This window comes from Felis catus, chromosome B1 (assembly GCF_018350175.1).
Source record: "Felis catus isolate Fca126 chromosome B1, F.catus_Fca126_mat1.0, whole genome shotgun sequence".
Classification (NCBI taxonomy): Eukaryota; Metazoa; Chordata; class Mammalia; order Carnivora; family Felidae; genus Felis; species Felis catus.
In genome coordinates, this window is record NC_058371.1 from 170,830,518 (window position 1) to 170,847,234 (window position 16,717).

Sequence of the window (16,717 nt, forward strand, 5' to 3'; positions counted from 1 at the left end):
AAGCCACACAGCTAGGCCATAGTCAGTGGGAAGGGGCTACAAAGTTAGAGGGCAGAGGGCAAGGATACAGAGAGGTGTTAATTGAGGCCATTGATGCAGTCCACCCTCCAAAGCCATCCAGCAGCATATTTTAAATTGGTACTTCTTAGAAGCATTAAATATTGCTGTTATTTCTAAACTGCAGGTGTCATGCCTTTGAAGTGTGAAAAATGGGGGTCAAATATATTTTTGGAGGAATCATAAAGCTTTTGCTTCATTTAAAAAAATTATCGTTAAGAGTTATAAAGGTAATTCATAAATGGAAAAGTCTACCTTTATTCTGTTTTAAAAGTATTTCTTTTCCAATTTTGGTATTTTCCCCCCTGGGATACATTCCAGGAAACAGTTTTCTTTGCGCGTATTTTTTGATAGTGTTCTTGGAATTGGTTTTAAAATCTGGCACTGAGAACACCGAATCAAGTAAGATAAAGAGCTAGAACCACAAATCAGTGTCCTTACGGGTTTTTGTGTAAGATATGGACATTAGTGATAGGATTAGTCCCGGCATCTTTATTGCTGAGAACTTTTTTTCTATTTTAAATTATGTAAGTGGAGAATTTAGGCTTTTCCAGAACAGTGATTCTTAACAGTAGATAATATAGCTCCTAGGTATGTGGATGGCAAGAAATTGTTACTAGTAATCAGATCTCAAAACTTTTTTTAAAAAATCAAGTTATTTTCATTGAGTGAAATATGGTATGCCACACCTGTACTTCTCTGTGGAAATACAAAATACTAAAAATAAAATTTTGCATATGCATATACTTACTAAATACTCTTCATTATGTATGCATCATAAAACTTTACACACTTTAGTTGTTTAATGGAAACTGTGTGTATTGTATGCAGTAGGCAATTTAAAGGATTTTTCAGAGTTCGACTGTGGAGTCATCTGATGCAGCTGTTCCAAATTATAGATCTGAAAGTAGAGATTAAAGTTCTTTAGGGAAAAACATTTGAAACCTTAAAGGATGATTGAATCAGTATGAATTTAGAGATAGGTCCCATCCTAGAGTGCAATGTCTACTTTAAAAGTATTTATCAACGAATCCAACCTTGTATATTTTCGGGAGGGTTAAGCGACAGTTTTTTGACAGCCCTTCGTATGCTTGGCAGGCTACAGTAATGACTTCAGTAATGGCAGAAAGAAAGTTCCCATTATAATTGTAGTTCTTCGCTCCATTCTTGGACTCCGTTTATTATTTATGAACATTTTCACAGAGGGCAGGACAGGGCAGGGAGGGAAGAAAGAAGATGTGGGCCACCAAAGTTTGCCGAACACTTACAATGGGTGTGAAAAGATCCCTAGGACACCTCCCTTTCTTTCAGAAAGCTTACAGCCTTGTTGAGAAAAGAGGTCATATGTGTAAGAAAAAATAATATCTGCCAGGCACTAAGCAAAGCAGGCAGGCAACCTGCTGTATCTCATTTGATCCTCGTAGTAACTGTCACATGGATGGTAACCACGATTTGCAGTTGAATAAGATGTGCTTCAGACCTGAAGTACTGGTTCAAGATCATATAGGACCTCAGTGTCAGAGTTAGGAAGTGGAGAGATAACTCTGGGCTGACGTTCTAACTTTCACAGCTGGGGAGGCTGGAAGTGTCTACAGCACAGCGCCCCTTAGGGACTGTGGAAGGAGGCCCCCTACTTGCATTTCTGGGTGGAGACCAGGGCACCCTGTATAACAAAGAATATTTCACTCTACAAAGCGTATGAACACTGTACCAAATACTCAGGTAGGCAAACAGCATGTTTATAATTGCAAGAGCCTAGAAGTTCTAAAGTATTTTTTATGGCTTTAATATACACTATATATTCTAGAAGTGGAAACCCCTTCTAATTGTAAGATGACTTGTATTTAACATTTTTTTGGAATTTTCTTAGAGTTGTTCAGCGTTTTGAAATTGCTGTTATTGACAGCAGTGCAGAACATGATTTCTGGGTTGACAACACAGCACATGCCTGGCTCAGTTTGTATTTATAGTTGTTGCACTCACAGCAATCTACCCATAGATCATGACTGCTAGTGTAGTTGGGCCTGAGATTTGCTTATTGAATTGTATCTCTCCTTTTATTTCTCCTTTTCTGGAATTCATGTGTATATATAGTCTACTTATCTATGAATTCCACTTCAAGATAGTAAAGGGACCTTACAAAATAACTTGTTATAGCAAGGGATTGTTTCTGATCAGATTACACTGGGTTAGAGTTTTCAGGAAAGTAACTCTCTGAAGGCAATGCAGGATTTAAGTAAATGAGAGGTTCTAGAATCAATTGGGTATTAGATTGTCAAGGGTTAAAAGAACTTTATTCTAGAGGTTGGGTTGGGATTCTCCCCCTCTCTCTCTGCCCCCCACCAAATAAGTAAGCATTAAAAAAACCAATTAGGTAGTTCAAAGAAAATTTTATCAAGGATGCAATACTTAGCCTGTATCTAAATGGATGAACACAAGGAAGTTTTCATTTTTTTCTTGGAAAAAGAAGTATTACACATAACTTTAGCTTACTTGGGAATAGTTTCTCAACCTTATAGTTAAAAAGATCAGGCAGTGAGAGCAGGAAAAGATCCCAGTTTTATTCAGGGTTGCTGAAAGCTGGCTGGGACTCCCCCATTGCAGATGGTAGTTGTGTTGGGCAGTGCCCTCTCTGCCCACAGTTTTCTCATCCCTCAGACCAAGGATGGTAACTTGCTCTTGCTGCTTCTGGAGTCTGCATTACCCCTTATGGTTTTCCTACCCTGCCGACCTTTTTTGAATAGTACCTAAATTAAACCCACTTCAGATTATTCAATTTGATTGTACCATCTCTTCCCGACTTGAAACCTGATAGGTACAGTGTGTAATTAAGAAAAGATAAAATATACAATAAAAATAAGGGGGAAAAGTTTTTATTCTAAATTACAAACACAGTATCACAAATAAAAAGGATAATCAGTAACACAAGTGGAACACATTAAGGGCACGATTAGTGTGAGGGATGGCATTCTTGGTCAGGGGCATATTCTGTTGACAAAAATGAAGACGTTGAGGTTTGGATTGTTATGATAGGAAAAGGTGAGGTATATATAAAAATTTGAATTTATTTATATCCCGTGGGAAAAAAGCATATAATCTCATACTGAACCAAATATAAGTGGGTATTTAACTTATATACTTATTCATTTGTTTAATAGTGCTTCCATGATTTCTGCTTCGGGACGTTCTTCTGTGGTCCTTTTGGACATTTTTTGGGCTTTCGTGGCATTATCACAAAGCATAATAGTGTTATGGATTTTCATTAATGGGACACGTGAAAACGCTGCTGGAAGGGAAACTCTGGTTACTAGATTGTTTCACTTACATAGTTTTATGCTTTGTTTTAAGACCTCAGCTGTATTGGGGTGCCTGGATGGCTCAGTCGGTTGGGCATCTGACTCTTGATCTTGGCTCAGGTTGTGATCTCACGGTTCACGAGTTCAAGCCCCGCATTGGGCCCTGCACTGGCAGTGCAGAAGGAACCTGCTTGGGATTCTGTCTCTCTCTTTCTCTGCCCCTCCCCCTCTTGTGCTCAGTCTCTCTCTCTCAAATAAATAAACTTAAATAAAAAAATAAAATCACAGCTGTATTCTTAACGTGGAGCTTGTAGTGGCCTACGCAGGTCTCTGGTGTCTTTGAACTCAGTATGTGATTTCGTGGAAGCAGAGACACTTGTTCTGAATGCTAGCAGACCTTCCCTCGCTTTACAGCTGAGGTGACATTTCTGCCTGTCTTTGCTTTTATGGAAAAGGTAAATAATATTTTGATTAGGGCATTGTCTCAAACTCTGTCTGCATTCCCTAGATCAGTGCTTCTCCAACAGAAAAGTAATGTGAGCCATATATGTAATTCGAAATTCTCTAGTAACCACAATTCCAAAAAAAAAAAAAAAAAAAGGGCAAGGGGCGCCTGGGTGGCTCAGTCGGTTAAGCATCCAAGTTCTGCTCAGGTCATGATCTCGCAGTTTGTGGTTCTGAGCCCTTCGTCGGGCTCTGTGCTGACAGCTCAGAGCCTGAAGCCTGGTTCGGATTCTGTATCTCCCTTTCGCTCTCTCTCTCCCTTTCTCTCTCTCTCTCTCTCTCTCTCTCAAAAATAAACATACGTTTAAAAAATTTTAATAAGTAATGAATAAGGGCAAAATTAATTTTAACAATATGTTTTATTTAATTCAGTATATCCAAAATATCATTTCGACATGTAATCAATATTTTAAAATTACTAGTGAGATATTTTACTTTTTTTCATGCCAAGTCTTCAAAATCAGTGTGTTTTACATTTCTAGTACTCAACCGGGATGCAGAATTTCAGTAGAAATACTCGATCTGTATTAGATTTCATAAAATATATTGTTGAAAAAGTAGATTCACCTACCCAAGAAGTTTCCTTGAAGAATCAAATGTCAATTTCTAAGTTTAGATTTAAATTAATTATAATTAAATAAAATTAGGCATCCCTTAGATGCACTAGTCACTTTTCCAGTGTTACTAACTTCTGTTGCTTCTAGTGGCTACCATGTTGGACAGCACAGCTACAGATTATTCTTAAAACCATACTTGGGGTGCGTGGGTGGCTCAGTCAGTTAAGCAGCAGACTTCGCCTCAAGTCATGATCTCACAGTCTGTGAGTTCGAGCCCCACGTCAGGCTCTTGTGCTGGCAGCATGGAGCCTGGAGCCTGCTTTGAATTCTATGTCTTCGTCTCTCTCTCTCTGCCCCTCCCCCAGTCACACTCTTTCTCTCAAAAATAAATAAAAATTAAAAAAAATTAAAAAATCATACTTGAGTGCTTTTATATTTCTCAGGTTATTCTTTATGCAGAATTAGCCCATTCCACAAAGTCACTGGAAACCGTTACTAGTTTAGGTTTATTCATCAAGGATATAAATGCCCAGGGAAACTTTGCATGTTTGTGTATTCCTGGGGCCAGGGAATGCCTTGCATGTGGTAGGTGTATAATGTTTACTCAGCTAAATCCTGTTTAGTCCTCAAATTGCAACTTAAATTATACTTTCTCAGGTAACTGTATCCTGATTCTCCAGTCTAATATTCTTTTCTTATACACCGATATGAATAATTTTGTGATTAATGTCCATCTTCCTGACTGGTCTGTCTATAAGTTCCATGAGAGTGGGGAATGGTGTTTCTGTCACTGAAGTATCCCCTGTTCCTAGCATAACCCATGCACATATGGAATAAATGTTGGTCAGATAATAATAGCATAGGACCATTTAAAATATGAAGTGATTATCTGAATGTCAGTTCATACCTTTATAGAAGTTGGAGTTTGTTTCAAGTTGGGAAGAAGGAATATTTTTTTTTATTTTAAAGATTAGATGCACTGAAAAGTATGCAGATTCTTAGTGTTTGTTCAAGCCTTTTTACTCCTCTAAGTATGCCTCTTCTTAGCTTTCTCTCTGTTTATTGATATTCATTTTCTTAAAATAGCTGTCACTTCACATCTGTCTCTACTTAGAACTTAAGGTGCACTGAAGACAAAAACTTAAAAAAAAAAGAAAATTGTAAAATACTTTTCAGGAGTTGAGAAAGGCATAGGACAAAAGCAAAGGTACATAAAGGCAGCATGTTTTGCTGTTTCAGGACAATTTAAAATAAACCCACCCTTTTGATTATACCAGAGTAATGAGCCTTACACACAATATGTGGAAATATAATTAAAAATGTATTGTGGGTCAGTAGACCAAGTTGTCAGGTCATTATCTGAATCATAAAGTTGGGGGTAATGCCCATTAAAGGTTACTAGTTTGGAAAGGTTAGAATAGACTTTAGTCTTCACAATATAAAGTTGTACAATTTGAATAATGCTTTAGAAAACCGCCAGCATTTGACTTTTTCACGAAACATCTCACAGAACTATAATGAGCATACAGAATTTTGCACGTGAGGGTAGAGCTTGGTGAGCTTCCATTATCCAGATCAAGAAACAGCGCTTAGTATCATAACGTCCCAGAGGCTGCCCTCCTGCTTCTCCCTTTTTGCTGCCCTCCAGGGTAAACCACTGTCCTGACATAGATAAGTTTTTCCTGTTTTTGTACTGTATATAAATGGAATCTTACAGTATCTTCATTTGAATTAATATAATAGATTATCATTCCAAGTGATATTCCTGATAGCAGCTCATTGAAAGCAAGGTCTGTTTTCAGTTTTCCTTATTATGTATCTAATTTGGTAAACTGGCAGTTTACCACTGTGTCTAGTTCTTTTTTTATTCCTTTAAGAAATTTTCTGTGTAGATGCTTGTGTGTGTGTGTGTGTGTGTGTGTGTGTGTGTGTGTGTGTAATGTGTGTATGTATGTATGTATTTACTTGCATATATATATATGTATATGCTTTTCAGATTTTTACTCAAATGCGATTTTGCCCTGCTGCACATGTTATTCATCTCATAGTGATATTTCTTGAGACCCTTTCATATCCGTTCATGTCGATCCACTTAGTTTTTCCTAATAGCGGCACGGTACTCTGTTGTACGGATGTATCATAATTTAATGAACCAGATGTCCACTGAAGAACAGTTAGTTACTGATCTTTTGCTTTTAGAACAAGAGTCCATGGAAGTTTATCTGTAAAATAAATTCTCAAAAATGCAGTTGCTGTACAGTGGGGTCCATGCATTTTCAATTTGCTCAGATATTTCTAAATGGCCCTTCAAAAAGTTTTGCCGGATTTTAATCCCATTGGCAAGTTTTGAAAATTCCTTTTTCCAGTGTTGTTGTTTTAGGTTATGTGTTATCAAGCTTGTTAATCTTTGTAGGCCAGTAGAGGAAAACCAATTAGTCCTTGTTATTTAAATGTGCATTTTCTTTACTTTTGAGTGAGGTTAGTTATTTATGTGTTCATTGGATATTTGTGTTTCTCTGGGGACTTGTCCTGTCCTTTGCTTATTTTCCTATAGGCTTGTTTATGTTTTTCTTAATAATTTCAAGGTGATCTTTCTGTATAAACGAAATTAGCCCTTTTAGTCATAGTATTATTTTTTTTCAGTTTTTTTTTTTGTCTCTGTTGTGTTTATAGTCATTTTTTATTCCCAAACAGAATGTTTAGAGTCTTATGTGGTGAAATGTACTAGTTTTTTCCTTACTGCCTTCTGAATTGTGTGTTTTTAATGAGAAAAAGCATTGGAAAGTTGAGACACATAGATAGATAGATAGATAGATAGATAGATAGATAGATAGATGATAACTCTAGCCTGGCACGGAAAAAAAAATCTCAAGAAATGTTCACAGAAAATGTGGTTAAGCAGAAATTCAAATTTCAGTCAAATGTGTTGTGATCAACTATAAATAAACACAAATTTTGATATTATCTGCCAAAAATTAACATTTTTGACAGCTTTTGGAAGAACTTTCAATGCTATGCTTTTTTTTCTTTTATGCTTTGTTATTTGGGTTTTAATTTCTCAAATGATCCCTCTTTTCAGATTTCAAATTATAACCTATTTCCTGCTCCACTGCTGGCGTCCAGTGATCCATGTCAGAAGTACTTCCAGGTCAGACACACTTTCACGTTTTTCAATGCAGAGAAGCAGTTGAATATTAAAATTTTAACAAATATCTATGATAGACGGTTGTTTTGATGTTAAACATGATTTGCTAAAATGACGTTTGCTTTTTATTGTTCACTCACATAGTGGAAAAGTGGATCTTTAAAATAAGATAGAATCAATTAGACCTACCTGTATTCGTGTAATAATTGCATGACTCTAGTAATAGCATAATGTAAAAATATTTTAGTTGATTATAACAGGAAACTAAAACTATGTCAAATTTTGCCATCTGGCATTGTACTCGATAGCCTGTGAACAGTTACGTATGAACAATGAAGTGTCGGTGGTGAGTCTCCATAAACAGCATCTTGGCCATTGTTGGGTTTGTCTAGAATAGAGCTCCCCGATTCAGTATTCTCCTTGATCTATGCTAATTAAATTCAGGCCTTAAGAAAACCACCATAATTTTATTGTATATCCGTTTCTTTGTGTCATGACGGATGCTAGTCCACACACAGTGTGGTGTGGGATTTAATTCTTAGCCTCACAGTAGTATAATAAGGAAGAAGCAATTCCGATAACATTTTGTCTTTTTTTTTTTTCTCAATGTTTGTTTATTTTTGAGAGAGAGAGAGAGAGACAGAGCACAAGCAGGGGAGGGCAGAGAGAGGGAGACACAAAATCTGAAGCAGGCTCCAGGTTCTGAGCTGTCAGCACAGAGCCCAACGCAGGGCTCAAACCCACAAACTGTGAGATCATGACCTGAGCCGAAGGCAGACGCTTAACCGACTGAGCCACCCAGATGCCTCTCGATAACAGTTTGAATTAAACATAGGATAGGATTGCAAGTGAAAGATGAATCTGACAGAATCCATATTTGTTAGGATACAAACCACTCTGTAAATTCTGAGTTTTTAAGTAAGTAGATTTAAATTATGGACAAATAGCTATTAAAGTCCCTCAGTTCTGTAGTTAAACTCCTAATGTACATCCGAGCTGTTTTCTCTCTTACATAACACTGCATGTTCTGTTTCAACAGAGAACTAAAATAAAACATAATAGAATAAACACTAAGCTCAGTAGAGGTGTATGAGTGACAGGTAGTATCCTTTTTATACAAAACAGTCAAAAACCTAAATTCACACAGGAAAATTAGGAACTCAGGGCTAATTTTTAGAGGCCATCTAATCACACTGTGATAATTTAGGGGCAGGGAGTAGATTTTCTTGTAAATACATGTTTGAATAGGCATATTAATTTTGGAAGATCATGGCAAATAGATGTGTCCTTTTAAAAAAATACAGTTTAAATTGTTGAGAATGATCCTAGGGCTTCTTCAATATTTAAAATCTTTTAATGAATGCATTGCAACATAGGCTCAGTATGGAAACTGTAAGAAGTATATAAAATGATGTGTTTTCTTCTAAATGGAAGTAAATTAATCAAATAACTTCTAGGAATTTCTAATTGTCACTTATATTTTATTATGCTAGTGTATTCATTCTTCCTAATGGTACTCAAATTGCTTTTGTTCATCGGTAGTTATCTAAGAGATAATGACCCTGTTACCCAGCACGGTTTTTTAATGACAGCTACTACTATCATGCAATGGTATAGGATGCGACACATTTTACAAGGAAAGCAGTGTTCTTATTTCAGTGGAGTATAGATTCCAGTCATTTTTTTTACTTGAAAATTCAGATGGCAGCTAATTTGGACCAATTAGCTGGACCAGTAACTGGGACAAGGTAGCCTTCCATCCCATTTCCTGACTCCCGGGAGCTATGACTAGAGGGGATCTTTTTTTTTTTTTTTTTTTTAATGTTTATTTATTTTGAGAGAGAGCGTGCACAAATAGGGGGAGGGGTACAGAGAGAGAGAAAGGGAGAGAGAATCCGAGCAGGTTTCACACTGCCAGCGCAGAGCCCAACACAGGCTCGATTCCACGAACCGTGAGATCGTGACCTGAGCCGAAGTCGGATGCTTAATGGACTGAGCCACCCAGGTGCCCCAACAAGGAACCTTTTAAAAAATAAATATACCCCAGAACATATGCCATTATCTGCCTGGAAGAATCCCTGTTGAACCTTCAAGATTCAACTCACGAATCCCTTCCCAGGAGGTCTCAGCTGGCAGCATAGTCAAGGAGTCTGCCGTTGTATCATGCTCCCTGTTGGAATTGACTTGAGACTTTTCAGTTCCTGGGTCATTACTTTATCACTCACCTGCTTTTTCCCACCTAAACCAGTATTCCTAAGCGTGATCATTGACCACATTCATTGGAGTTGGTCATAAAAGTCTAGAGCTATATTTACAAAATACATTAATCTCCCAAAGACGTTGAGGCTTTTCTAAACAAAGAAAATGGCTTAGAAATTGAGAAGGAAAAATATCCTTGGGATAAGCATATACTGTCTCAGTGTGGCTATTTTGAAGGTCATAATTCTTATTTGAATACACACATTCTGATTTGTGTTTCCAAAATGACTAATCTTCACATTTGCCAGTGGTGATATTGGAATGCCAGGTTTTCCCTCATCTGCAGTGCCTTTCTCACCTTGATCCACTGCCGGACTCCTACCTACTGTTTAAGACCCAGCTTAGCTGTGATTGTTTTGGAGAGTACCTTCCTTTAACCTCTTTCCTGTGCAAATACCTTTTTCTCATACGTCTCTCTGCCTACTTTAGCCATTGTGAGTCTGTTTAATAACTTTATCTTCTCATTGCCTATTCTGACTTTTTAAAAAAAATTTTTTTTAATGTTTATTTTTGAGAGAGAGAGAGAGACAGAGAGAGAGAGAGAGACAGAGCACAAGTTGGGGAGGGGCAGAGACAGAGGGAGACACAGAATCCGAAGCAGGCACCAGGCTCCGAGCTGTCAGCACAGAGCCCAACGTGGGTCTCAAACCCACGAGCCATGAGATCATGACCTGAGCTGAAGTCAGTTGCTCAACCGACTGAGCTACCCAGGCACCCCTGACTGAGTTTCTTGAAGAAAAGTGTCTGGTACATCTCTCTTGAGTCTCCTCAGTTCCACTGGGGATTTTTAACAAAGTGAGTCCTCAGGCAATTAAGTTGAGTGGGCATGGGAAACTTTTAGGTGGGTAAGACCTGGCTGTTGAAATCTTCCTTTTATCCTAGGAACCCCGGGGAAGCTGCCCTGTGAATCAGCTGTGGGAAGCTGCTCCTTTGGCTTTAGAAACTTCCAAGGTTCTAATCCTGTGATCTCCCTGCCTCCATGACCCAAGCTGCCTCCTCATATAACCTTTACCTCTTTTGTTCATAGAGAGGTTCTTATCATTTTTGTCACATTGGGAGTTTACTTTCATGAGTAATTTCAGGAAACCAGCTTTATTTTGCCTCTCCTTCCTAAACGAAAAAAAAAATCTGAGTTATTTCATTTCCTTACTACTTAGAAGTCTAGTTCAAAAGGCAACATTCCTCAGGGTAGAAGTATTGCTGTTAACTCCTCAGTGGAAATAAAATTGTGTAGCAGAAAGATGAAGAAGCTGTGAAGTTTCACTGAAGAGCAGGGCCAACATTGGGTTTCCTGGGGCCCATTTGTCAATTTCCAATTTTATAAGCGTGTCGTGGGAGCCGAGGGAGAGCGGCAGGTTACGGAGAGGAGTTTCCTGTCATTACTGACAAAATTTTTCTTTGACAGATGCTTAGAGGTCTCAGAAAAGAGAAAGCAGAGCGGGTAGGCTTAAGTACAGATTCCAGCATGAGTTTGAATTAGGACGTCATCCAAGTTATGGGGTTACATCTCCGTGCGGGATCTTTGTGACTCTGGGGTTCAGGAAAGCTTTGTTAATCGTGGAATTTGAGTAACGCTGGCTTACCTAATTTTTTTTAGGTCTCATAAAAAATACTCTGTTAATTAACTAAGGTGGTTTTTTTTTTTTTTTTTTTGAATTCCTAAAAGGAGAAGGCCAGTTTAAAGTGGTTTAAGCACACACACTCCAATCGATTGATTTTAATTCCCGAGAAGTCTAGAGGCATCATGTTTCAAGTATGTCTCGTTTTAGGGATTCCAACGCTGTCGTTAGAGCTTCCCCCTTTCTCTCCATCTTACGGATCTGCTTGCTCATTTGTTAAGTTCATGCTAACTCAGTTTGCCTCTTCATGGTGACCCCTTGAAGTTCTAGACTTATATCTTCCAGTTCAAGAAAAAGAGCACCCCTCCTCTGATCATTCCGGCAACAGTCTTAGGATTAGCTTTGTGTGGGTCGCATGCTTTTCCTTGAGCCAGTCACCATAGCCATGGGGATTTGCTACTCTGACTGGCTGGGCCTGGGCCGTGCCCTCCACGAAGTGTGGGGCAGCGTTATCTCTGCCTGAAACACGTGGGCTGAACCCGTAGGACCTAAGCTGCATGAAAGTAGGTGTTTTTATTTTGTCGGGTTTGCTCGCCGCTGTAACCTTAGCAGTTAGAACCGTATCTACTGCATGGTCATGCACACCAGAAGTTCTGTTTAATGAAGGAATTAGCATGTAGAAAGGTTGATTCCCCAAGAAAAATTGTGGGGCTGGTACCAGATAAGGAGACATCCATGCCAGTCTGTAACAGATGTTTCTCCATGTGGATGCAGAGCGATGGCAGTAATAATATTAGCTCTTGTCACACTCTGAACTCAGCTTACACCCAGCTGTAGAATAGGAAATGATCCTCCTGAATTGACGTGGAGCTTCATAACAGCATGATGAGTAGATGTAGAAGTGATGGCAAAGCCTTGGGGCCCCGTCCAACCACCAGAAATCCAGGAGAAGCAGAACCACTTCTGTACTGAAGAGTCTCAGGGTTACTGGCATTTGCTTATCCGGTCCTCATTCATTTTGCTTATGTCGTGCACTGTAATGTTCGTGGCCTTGAGAAGAGCAACTTGCACATAGCAGATGCTCGATGGATATTTAGTTAACGAATGGGTGAATGGGTTAATGAATCAGACATTTATTGAGTACTCTTACATGCCAGGTTTTGCGAAAGGTACTGGAGGTTCGGAAAATTTAAAAACGAAAGGGAGATGCAAAGCAAAACGACAGTGAGGTGCCACTTCATACCTACTTGGATGGCCATCTTAAGAAAGACACAAAAATGAGTGTTGGGGAGGTTGTGGAGAAATTGGAACCTTCATACACTGCTGATGGGAATGTAAACTGGTGCAGCTACTTTGGACAGCAGTCTACAAATCCTCAAAGGTCAAGTGTATTTCATTATATAACCAGCAATATAATATAAATATAATTGGCCGTTCTGCTCCTGAATGTACACCCAGAAGAATTAAAAACATATGTTCACACAAAAGCTTGCACATGAATGTTTGTAGCAGCATTATTTGTAATAGCTAAAATGTAGAAACAACCCAAATGTTCGTTAACTGGTAAATAGACAAATGAAATGTGGTCTGTTGATACAATGGATTATGATTTGGCCATAAAAAGGAATAAAGCAGTGATACATACTACAACATGGATGAACCCCGACACACTAAGTGAGGAAAGCCAGTCACAAAAGACCACGTGTCATATGATTCTGTTTATGTGAACTGTCTAGAAGAGGCAAGGCTCTAAGGACAGAAAGTAGATTAGTGGTTGGCTGGGGCTGGACGGGGGGGTGAAGGAATAGAGGGTGACTGCTGAGTGGAGGGTTTCTTTTTGGGCTGATAACAGAATTCTGCCATTAGATTGTAGTGATGTATGTACAACTCTGTGAATTTGCTAAACACCCCTGAATTGTACATTAAAAGTGAGCTTTGTGACATGTAAGTTATATCTCAATAAAACTATCCTAAAAAATGAACAAAACAGTCACCACCCTCAGGGAACTTACAGTTTAAAAGGAGAGATAGACATCTCAGTTGACATTTACAGTATAGAATAGAAGTACTGATACGAACAGCCTGTTACATCGCTAGCACAGAGGGAGGGCAGCCATCATTGTGCACAGGAATCAGAGAAAGGCTAAAGGAGCCGTGTTTTGAAGGATTTATAAAGGAACTTTCAGGCGGGGGTCTAGGGTGGGGCTAGGAGAGAGGAGGACAAAGAACATTCCAGGGCAGAGGAAACAGACTCTGTGCAGAGGGGGAACTTGAGAAGGGGTTGGCATTGTCAGGAAGGTAGATTGTGGCTGTGGTGTAGAAAACAGGGGGAGGTGCGGTGGCAAGAGATGGGACTGGAAGGGCAGATTTGAGACCAGCATAGGAGAATTTGAGGTGGCTTGTGTAGAGTGAGCTGAATTTGAACAGTAGGGAGCCAGTAGATGTTTTTAAGCAGGAGGGCTATGTGATCAGTTTGTTCTTAGAATGATACAGGGCAAAATGTGTCAGAGTAGACTGCAGAGCCGTTATGCTTAGAGATTTAGAAGGAACTGATAAGTGATGATGAGGGCCTGAAAGCAGGTGTGGAGGAGGTGGGAAGGGGAAACCCGATTTCCTGGAGAAACACTTCCAGGAAAATGGGCAGAATTCAGTAGGTAAGAAACTCATGGAGGGCTGTTTCAGTGTTTCCAGTCTGGAAAATGTGGAGTAGCAATGTCTTGAATCCTCACTTAGGGCCTAGCCCATGTGTTGGTGGATTTAACTCCGTCCACACACCACCCCCCCCCCCCAAATTAAAGGGAATATTGGACAAATTAGTTTTTTTTTTTTTTTAATTTTTTTTTTCAACGTTTATTTATTTTTGGGACAGAGAGAGACAGAGCATGAACGGGCGAGGGGCAGAGAGAGGGAGACACAGAGTAGGAAACAGGCTCCAGGCTCTGAGCCATCAGCCCAGAGCCCGACGCGGGGCTCAAACTCACAGACCGCGAGATCGTGACCTGGCTGAAGTCGGACGCTCAACCGACTGCGCCACCCAGGCGCCCCTGGACAAATTAGTTTTTGATCTCGAATCTATAGTAAAATCAGGCAAAGATAAATGGAAGTGCCTTGCATGGCACTGACTTTTGAGTCTCAATATAGTATTAGTATGGGGAAAGCAGGCTAAAATGTCCTACATGTAGAACAGATGGAGCAAAAGGTAGGTGCGAGAGAGTGGTCCTAGGATAGAAGAGGAACATAGTCATCTTTTCACGTTTATATCCACAAAGCGCTAGTTTTTCTCCATAACTTTTAACATTTATATTACTATCGTGTTGCTGTTTCCCATCATACGTGATTCTCTTCTGTTCATTGTTACTACTGATGCAGGTGGTAAATACGAGGAAGAGAGGAAACAGAGGAAGGCCCGGAAATAGGTACCGGGGGTCACAGTGGTGACCGGAGCGCTGTGCCGTGTGCACGAGAGCCTCAGCTGGGCCTGAATGCTGTTCAGACCAAAGCACGTACAACTTTGAGCTAGTAGGATGACAGCTGATGAGAAATCATGTCTGGCAGAGAAGTATACCAGTCTGTTCTGGGTCACAAAACAGACTTTTGACTCTAAATAGCCTTTTCTTTAGAGAGTTACAGCAGAACTGAGCACGAATTTTCTTGAGCCAAGACTGAGGAGCAAAATAAGTTGGTCTGGATAGAATATTGAAATATTTTATTTTAAGATTCATTCATTCATTTATTCATTCATTTATTTTGAGAGCGAGATAGGGAGTGAGCAGGGGAGGGTCAGAGAGAGGGAGACAGAATCCCAAGCAGGCTCTGCACTGTCAGCACAGAGCCCGACACGGGGCTTGATCTCACCAACTGTGAGATCATGACCTGAGCTGAAATCAAGAGTTGGACTCAAGTGACGGAGCTGCCCAGGTGCCCCTAAAAGATTTTATTTTAAATCCTGCTTAGCTGTTACATGGGATAAAAGCTTGAGTAAAGATAGGCTTCTAATGTAAACATTTCTTGAGATGTTAACAAAACACTTGGGTTTTTTTTGTTGGTTTTTTTTTTTTCATTTTATTCGATGATTCCATAAACTTCTAATGAGTACCTACTGTGTACTACACTGCTGTTCTGGTTGCTGGAAGTCTAAAGCAGGGTGAATGATGCTATATAGAGACAAGTTGATGAGGGTTTGGGAGTGTAGGAGAAGGAGCCCTTGAATCTGCCTGGAGGAGCAAGAAGATGCTTCACAAATAGGTGATAGCTACCTTGAATCTTAAAGGTAAAGTAGAGTTTTTCCAGACAGGAGGGAAGGATGCTGAGAATGTGTGCAAGGACAAGGAATGTGGCGGGCGTGACCATAGTGTTCCAAGTGCCTCTGAAATCATTAACTTGGATATATGTCATCTTTTTCTTCCAAGCCTCTCACTTCCTTGTTCCAGTGGTTCTAAGCCTTGGCCGTACATTGGAGTCACCCAGAGAACATTTTATTATCCCCACTGTGCCCATTCCCAGACTGATTGAATCACGGCCTTTGAGGGTGTCTTTAGGGGTGGGCTTAGTCTTTTTTTAACAAAGTTTGTTTGTTTGTTTATTTATTGTGTGAGAGAGAGGTGAGAGTTGCACATACACGTGAGCACAAGACTGGGGGAGGGGCAGGGAGAGAGGGAGAAAGAATCCCGAGCAGGCTCTACGCTGTCAGTGCAGAGCCTCATGCAGAGCTCGATCCCATGAACTGTGAGATCATGACCTGAGAAGAACTCCAGAGTCAGATGCTCAACCAACTGAGCCACCCAAGTGCCCCTAGCCTTCTGTATGTTTTAAAAGCTCCCCAAGGGTTGCGTGCGGCTGGGGTTGAGAACATTTCCTTGTTCCTGTGACTCCTGTTCCCTGACCTTTTGGAGATCTCTGATTCCTTCGCCTTTTCCTCCCAGCTCTCCACCCTCTTCCCAACTCTCCACCCTCTTCCCAACTCTATTCCCTGCCCTCTCTGGGCCACACCCAGAGAGCATTCCTCATCTGCTCACTTCCCCACTCCTGCCACCTTGATCACATCCCCCTCTGTGACTGTTTCTTTGTTTTTCCCTCCCATTCTCTAGGTTGCCTTTTCATTTTGTTGATGGTTTCCTTTGTTGGTGCAGAAGATTTGGGGGTTGATGTAGTCCCACTTGTTTATTTTTGTTTTTGTTGTTTCACTTGTGGTGTCAAATCCAAAAAACCATTGCCAAGACCCGTGTCAAGGAGCTTACTGCCTGTTTTCTTCTAGGACTTTTATGGTTTTAGGTTCAAGTCTTTAATCCAGTTTGAGTTAATGTTTGTGTATGGGATAAGGTCATGGTCCAGGTTCATTCT

General features: G+C 39.9%; 1 protein-coding gene across 13 annotated transcripts in view; it reads left to right on the forward strand.

The window, feature by feature from the left end:
- Positions 1 to 16,717, forward strand: part of APBB2 (amyloid beta precursor protein binding family B member 2) — a 388,287-nt gene that overhangs the window by 173,554 nt on the left and 198,016 nt on the right. For 2 of the 13 annotated variants that reach the window (XM_045056439.1, XM_023253180.2), the window contains one exon: positions 7,494 to 7,562. The exons of the other annotated variants lie outside the window; for them this stretch is intronic. In XM_045056439.1, the coding sequence (XP_044912374.1) occupies positions 7,544 to 7,562 (19 nt within the window). In that variant the 5' untranslated portion in view covers positions 7,494 to 7,543. The remainder of the gene's footprint in view (positions 1 to 7,493; positions 7,563 to 16,717) is intronic. 13 annotated transcript variants of the gene reach the window in all.